At 37.0% G+C, this 7191-nt stretch overlaps 2 protein-coding genes across 3 annotated transcripts in view; one reads left to right on the forward strand and one right to left on the reverse strand.

The window, feature by feature from the left end:
• Positions 1-643: 643 nt before the first annotated feature.
• LOC107737302 (cytochrome P450 2J2-like) lies at positions 644-3307 on the reverse strand. Its single transcript, XM_016548769.1, has 9 exons — positions 3036-3307; positions 2679-2841; positions 2432-2581; positions 2157-2314; positions 1880-2056; positions 1597-1738; positions 1239-1426; positions 1021-1162; positions 644-875 (listed from the first exon to the last, which is right to left on the reverse strand). Exons 1-9 carry the CDS (start codon positions 3216-3218, stop codon positions 700-702), a joined length of 1479 nt encoding a protein of 492 aa, XP_016404255.1. The 5' UTR covers positions 3219-3307; the 3' UTR covers positions 644-699.
• A 1062-nt stretch (positions 3308-4369) lies between these two features.
• cyp2v1 (cytochrome P450, family 2, subfamily V, polypeptide 1) overlaps positions 4370-7191 on the forward strand; it is a 7407-nt gene continuing 4585 nt past the window's right edge. Inside the window, exons 1-5 of one of the 2 annotated variants that reach the window (XM_016548766.1) lie at positions 4370-4881; positions 5008-5170; positions 5257-5406; positions 6181-6341; positions 6503-6679. In XM_016548766.1, the coding sequence (XP_016404252.1) occupies positions 4672-4881; positions 5008-5170; positions 5257-5406; positions 6181-6341; positions 6503-6679 (861 nt within the window). In that variant the 5' untranslated portion in view covers positions 4370-4671. The remainder of the gene's footprint in view (positions 4882-5007; positions 5171-5256; positions 5407-6180; positions 6342-6502; positions 6680-7191) is intronic. The other variant, XM_016548767.1, reaches the window with a different exon arrangement.

A 7191-nucleotide genomic window follows, 5' to 3' on the forward strand; every position in this document is an offset into this window, starting at 1 on the left:
ATAGTAACATCATTTGGCTGTTCTTTATCTTTTTCCATGCTTTCATATACATTGGTACATTTTAATATGTACAATAATTGCAAGCTCATTACTGAGTTCAAGGGTGAATATGAAGAATTATTAACTTGAATCTATGAATCACAATGACTACTGCAATGACATTGCATTTTTAAAACTACGTAACAGAGATATTTATTGTGACAAATGGTTTGCCCAGTTGTGATTTATTTACATAAACATCAAAAGAACGCTTAGTAAATCACACACAGTATACAATTTTTATTAATACATTAGATATACATGTTGTGATATATGACATACATTTGACACACATCAGAACAAATAGGTATTAGTATTAAAACATTGTGAAGATAAACCACCACTATGAAGCCTACTTAATGGTAACATAAAGAATGAAAACTTACATACTTGGTAGTAGATATTCTATCATAACAGATATCCATAAACATGCTACAAAAAAATTTATGTGTATACTCTAACACAGTGGTTCTCAAACCTGTCCTGGAGTACCCCCTGCCCTGCACATTTTGTATGTCTCCCTCATCTATCACACCTGATTCAACTCATCAGCTCATTAGTGGAGACTGCAAGACCTGAAGTGGGTGTGTCAGATATAGGGAGACATACAAAACGTGCAGTGCTGCGGGTACTTCATGGAGAGGTTTGAGAACCACTGCTCTAACGTGAGGACAAACACATACGGTAGGGAGCAGGAGCATATGTGAACCATATCTCTCCCTCCAAACTGGGTTCCTCTCCTGGACATTTGGAGATGGTGAATTGCTGCAGCAGGGAGGTGAAGTATAAGAAGAGCTCCTGACGAGCCAGCTGCTCTCCCAAACACGCTCGCTTACCTGTGAGAAGATGCCATCAACTAAAGTTAAAAATCCTAACGTGGCATGGACAACAATTATTCACTCACCCGAAGTCAATAAAAATAATTAAATACAAGCATATCCCTTTTTAGAAGTTATATCAGATGAAATGTTTGCACATTACCTGCTGAAAATGGCATGAAGGCATCTCTCTTCCAAAACTGGCCATTTTCAGTCAGGAAGTGTCCTGGGTTAAAGGTGTCTGGGGTTTCCCATTCGTTTGGATCATGCAGGACTGAAGACAGGTTTATTGTAATAGAGGTGCCCTAACAAAGAGAAAATGCAAACTTCACTGTTCTAGACAGGACTACACCCCTAAATAGAAAAGAATAGAATTCATACCTTAGGAATGAAGTATCCTCTTAGTGTTGTGTCTTTAACAGCTTTTTTAGGGAATCCCAGTGGAACAACATCTCCAAATCTTTGTATCTCATGGATTACAGCATCAGTGTAGGGCATATTAACTCTATCAGCCAAACAGGGTTGACGCGACTGTCCAATCACCCTGTCTATCTCTTCCTGGACCTTTTCTGAATGGGAAATACAAATATTACTTGTATAATGTGTGTGTTTTTAGACAACCCGTTCATGGAAAACTCCTGGACCTGATGCATTTCTAAGCTAACTTGCAGATGACATATAACCCGCATGCTTCAAAAGAAGATCCATGATCATTCCTGCTTTAAAAATCAATACTCACCTTGGATTTCTGGGAACTTGATCATAAAAAGCAGACCCCAGCGCAATGTTGTAGTTGCGGTTTCTGTCCCGGCCTCAATCAAGTCTAGACAAGTCACTACTAACCCTTCAATGTTAAAACCAGCCTCAGGATCACTCTTTTTCTGCACAGGTGGGAATCAATACAAAAATATGCAAAAACTCTCTTATCAAAACATCCTTAGGTTGATCAAATGGCAGTTGCCTGGAAATGTACCTTGTTTGTATTTTAAAAGCTTAACGAAATAAAATCCAACTTTAGTTACCTTTTCCATCTCAGTCAGGTAGTTGTCTATTAAGTCACGTGGGTTTAAAGGGTCCCAGTCCTCTTTGTGTTTAATGATCTCTCCTCTCAGGAAGTCTGTTATTTGCTTATAGTTGGAAAAAATTGTCTGGTGGGGGCCAGGTAAATATTCCAAGAGCCGAGGACACACATTATACAGCTGTGAAAGATGACATAATGGGTGATGAATACAGATTTTTATTACAATGAACTCAAAGGTTATGAAAGTAGAGTCTAAGAATGCTATTATGAATCAGTACCTGTGCTCTAGGAGAGCCTATTAACTGAATGCATTCAGTATCAAGACGCAGAATTTTTTGGTAACATTCATCATGATACTCAAAGCGTTGTCCAAATATTAAGCAGGAGATGATATTTGAGACAGCACTGTTCAAGGTAACCATGGGGTTAAAATGTCCTGTTTGAAAAAAAAAAACATGTATACATACTGTATATTAATTTTTCTCTCCAAATCATTTTTTATTCTATTCATAAAATTCATGAAAATGGAACTCTCCAGACATTTAGACCATACCCTTTTCTGCCCTAAAAGCATTACAAAGGTGGACACATTCTTGTTGAATTCTGAGCTCAAGGCTTTTCTTCCCCTCTCCAAAGGTCCGCAAATGGGAGACAGCAAACTTCCTATGCATCCGCCACAGGTATCCATTACTCAGTATCGTACCTTCATAATACGAATGAATGAAAGAATTTCAATACTATTTGAGCGAATAATGAACCTTAATTTTAAGCTTAAATGTCATTATGGTCAGTGTACTTACCGATTCCCTTAAAAACTTTGTGAAACAGAGGGACATTTGGACGGTCAACGAAACTGTCAATCTGAGTAATGAGGGCCTCCTTTACCATTTTATATCCAGAAACAATTATCATTTTCTCACTGCCCACTCTTAAGCTGAATATGGTCCCGTAGACTTCAGCCAACTGAAATTAAAAATATATTTATATTAACAGGTATTCGTTAATATAATACAATATAATATAATATAATATAATATAATATAATATAATATAATATAATATAATATAATATAATATCAACTTGATAACATCCACCAAAAATCTGTCTAAAAATAACATAAATTGGCATGCAAATAAATTATGCAATTTGCTCCTACCTTATTCACGTTCCTAAAATCTATCTCAGTGAAGACATTTCCCAGGAATGGTAGAGGCCAGGGTCCCGGGGGGAAACTGGAAGGATTCCTATATTTGATAATATCTACAAGAAGCAGTAAAACAAAGCATAAAATGATCCAGCTTTTAAAGTCAAAGCTTTCATATATAAATTGCAGGATCATGTTGAAGAAAATGGCATATTCCCTTTGTCAGAGAATGTCAGAGTACTGGATAGCTGCAGTCTATAAATGCTTATGCTTGACTGGGAAACAGGGTCGTCATTTGAGCAATGCAACTGGCAGTGAAACCAGGCCCCGCCTTTCACACAGAGACTGTAGACCCCCTCTCCATGCTTAGGAGGCCCTGCTGAAAAAAAGTAAGGAAAGTAGAGGAGAAATATTCCATGAAGGAGGGAGAAACAGACCCTTATTACTACTACTATATCAATATTTGAACACATACATTTGTCAAGAGAATCTTTAATAACATGGGATAAATTAACATCTTACCTTGGATTTCATATAGGCTACTTAATAATCATTTCCAATTTCAAAACAGCGTTAAAGGGAGAATCTGATGAATTGTTACCTCAAATCTAAAGGAAGGAAACCGCAGTGTCTTGTTCCCCACGTCACTAGCCATTTCATTTCGATTTTTTTATATTCGTTAAATAAATTCACTGATTACTTGTTGTCTTTCCTGCAGGTTACACAGTAACACAAGTACTGATTGTTGAGATTGTTGTGTGTGCGCAATCCGTGTATCATTCGATCATTCGTTTTTTGATTTAATATTGAAAGTAGAAAAATGAGAAAACGGCTCCTTTTTCGTTTTTTTGTTTTTTTCCGAAAAACGAAAAACGAGAATTCAGCTTAAATTTACGTTTCTCGTTCATGGGTGGAAAAATGAATAAACAGCTTGAATATTCGATTTCTACACGTGGGCGGGAATTAAACGCCCCTTTCTGCTGATTGGTCAGCCGAAGATCAAACCGTGCCTTCATCAGTTCTTCCACAGTATCACGCAGCAGAATAATAGTCCTCTGCTGCGCATCTACATAAGAGATAGCCTATCGGAAAGAGAGCGTCCCACAAACGAAAGCATTAAAGCAGTTCATCCATTTTTGTTTTATTTTACTTACGTATTTATTTATTTTTTTATTTGGTCGACCGCTAGAAATGAGTTATATCATGCTATTTATTTTTCATGTCTCGTTCAGTAGGCATAGCCTACACCTCACAGACTCGAAACATCTCGTCTAGCTCAGTGCAGGGGGCGGTAGTTCATTAGACCCAGCCAATTAAATGGTCCTACACAGTTTGGACTAGAATGCTATTTGTTCGCGCTAGTGTCGGTCATTCAAAGCAGAAAATCAGTCAAGTTACATAAGGAAGATTCAGTGTATAAAAATATGAGCGCATGGACTGGACGATTCGTTTAACGTTACCTTTAAAAAAAAATCATTCAGAAACACAGATTCGTTCACGAACAGCTCTCTCTCCGAATATCAGGTGTTCGAAATGTTTGTTGCACGTTGTTGAAAACAAAAGTGAACCAGGAAGTAAACAAATTAAAGCCAAACTTTTCGCGTAGTCACGTTTCTCAGTGCAGAATAAAGGGGTTAAACGCGTGAAAATGGTCTTGGAGAATATTTTGTTGTCTTTAGCTTCAGTGCAGTGGACAGATGTAGGGACCGTATTACTGATGTTCGTCATCTTTCTGCTGATCTCAGACCATCTGAGAAACAGAAAGCCTAGAAACTATCCCCCTGGACCCACACCTCTCCCTTTTATTGGGAATGCTTTCAACCTGGATGCTAAACAACCACATATTCATTTAACTAAGGTAATTCACAGCCTCTTATTGTTGTGATTTCTAAGTCTGACAGCATTTTGAGGCCTGATATCTTAATCCCTGTAACCCTGATTATTTTTCACTTTTTTCTTTTTCATGTTGTCTCTTTCCCTGCAGATGTCAGACCGTTATGGCAACATTTTCAGCTTGCGTCTGGGAAGCTTAAACACTGTTGTTGTGAATACCTACAGTATGGTCAAGAAAACTCTTATTGATCATGCAAACATTTTCACAGGCCGTCCAACCAATGATGTGCTCAAAAGAATAATCAAGTGCCAAGGTATACATTAATGTTGGGAGAATACCTTTAAATGACATTCTAACACTCTCTAAATATCACATCTTTCATGTAATGTCTGGCAACAGGTGTAACCTTCAATAATGGCTACAGCTGGAAGCAACGGAGGCGTTTCACTCTTAGTACTCTTAAATACTTTGGCGTAGGAAAGAGGAGCCTGGAAGTCATCATCATGGAAGAGTACAAATTCCTTCACCAGACCATCATGGAAACCAATGGTAAGTACAGTAGCAGCATTAATGTGATGATAAGAAGCAGAACCTGACTTATATTTAGGATGGGACCAATCTGTCTTCCATGCATTGAATTTTAAATACATTTTTACTTAAACACTAATTGATACATTTTTAACTTAAACATTAATTACTTTTTTCTAATACTTGTATCATTTTATACAGAAAAAATGGTGAATAAAATTAGTGGTGAATATTGCCTAGCACCATGAAATCCCCTCAAAATACAAAATATAAAGGAATACATATTATTGAAAACATTTAGTACATTAATTTCTTTCAAAAAATGTCACACTTATTGTCTTGTTTAACATGTTTAATCCCTAAGCAAAGAATACCAGAGAGTTAAGGACACACGCCATATGTAGGGACCAAAATAGCATAGAGACTTGCAGAAAGACCCTTTTGATATGGTCTAATAAACAACCACCTAGCAATACCCCTAGGCCAGTTGCATAAACATAGCCACTATGTTGAGACTGTCTTAAGAACTAATTTGACCAACTAGTCAACTTTTTGGATTCAATTTAGACCAATATACCTTTTTATGTAACTGACTTATGACCAGTCTTGAAAAAAAAATTTATATGACTAACTTGTAAGATTAGTCTAAGAGGTTTATGCAACCAGCACTATGACTCAATTCCTTAGCAACCGTATAGCAACACATTGACAACCACCGTTAACATCCAAAAAAAAAAAAAGTAAAAATCTACTTTGAAACCGAAACCAGCTTCACCTGTCGTTGTATTTTATTAGGGCTGCCATTCGACCCTTATTACTTTATTAACAATGCTGTCTCCAACATCATCTGCTCCATGGTATTTGGCAGGAGGTTTGAGTACACTGACCAAAGGCTTCTGAACATGCTCAGTCTGATGTCTAAAGCCCTTAAACTACAAACGTCTGTGTGGATACAGGTACTGATATGTCCATTCTTATGATGAGATGAAAAGATATAGTGGTCTGTCATAGGCACTCCTAAATTGCCACTAAAGGTGTAACAAAATGCATTATTTGAAAACCAAACTAATAAAATAAAGGTGCCCACCCAAGCTGACCTGCTACTTGTCCATTATAGCTTTACAGTGTTTTCCCTTATGTTATGGACCTCCTCCCGGGACCTCATAAAGACCTGTTTTCCTGCTTCCATCAAATTTGTGCGTTTATTAAGGAAGAGGTGGACAAGCATTATGCAGACTGGGACCCCTCCTCACCCAGAGATTTTATAGACTGCTATCTTACTGAGATCCAGAAGGTACTATCACTCTCTAACACAGCCTATGAAAATATGACTTTTTATAAACATATTATGCTTTTGTAAGCAAGCAACATACAGTGCCTTGCGAATGTATTCATACCCCTTAATTTTTTTCACATTTTGTTAAGTTGCTGCCTTATGTAAAACTTCTTTAAATTACTTTTTTTCCCACATCAATCTACATGCCATACTCCATAATGGAAAAGCAAAAAACAGGTTTTTAATATCTTTGCAAATTTATTAAAAATGAAAAAACTTAAATGATTCCATTGCATAAGTGTTCATACCCTTATCTGGGACAGTTGAAATTTAGCTCAGGAGCATTCATATTGCTTGTAGATGTTACTACACTTGTGAAGTGAAGTTAACCTGTGGTAAATTCAATTGAATGGGTGTGATTTGGAAAGGCACACACATCTTAATAAAAGGTCTAACGGCTGATAATGCATATCAGAGCAAAAACTAAGCCCTGAGGTCAAAAGAACTGCCTGTAGAGCTCAGAAACAGGT

Source organism: Sinocyclocheilus rhinocerous, unplaced genomic scaffold (genome assembly GCF_001515625.1).
Source record: "Sinocyclocheilus rhinocerous isolate Xijiao unplaced genomic scaffold, SAMN03320098_v1.1 scaffold1606, whole genome shotgun sequence".
In the NCBI taxonomy this organism is placed as follows: domain Eukaryota; kingdom Metazoa; phylum Chordata; class Actinopteri; order Cypriniformes; family Cyprinidae; genus Sinocyclocheilus; species Sinocyclocheilus rhinocerous.

Bases quoted from the DNA above. Each gene is read 5' to 3' on its own strand.
- LOC107737302 (XM_016548769.1), bottom strand. From the start codon at position 3,218: ATGATCCTGCAATTTATATATGAAAGCTTTGACTTTAAAAGCTGGATC. The intron at 2,315-2,431 runs GTATGGTCTAAA...TTTTTCAAACAG, and splicing joins TGCTTTTAGGGCAGAAAAGG to GACATTTTAACCCCATGGTT. The intron at 1,739-1,879 runs GTAACTAAAGTT...CCACCTGTGCAG, and splicing joins ACCTGACTGAGATGGAAAAG to AAAAAGAGTGATCCTGAGGC.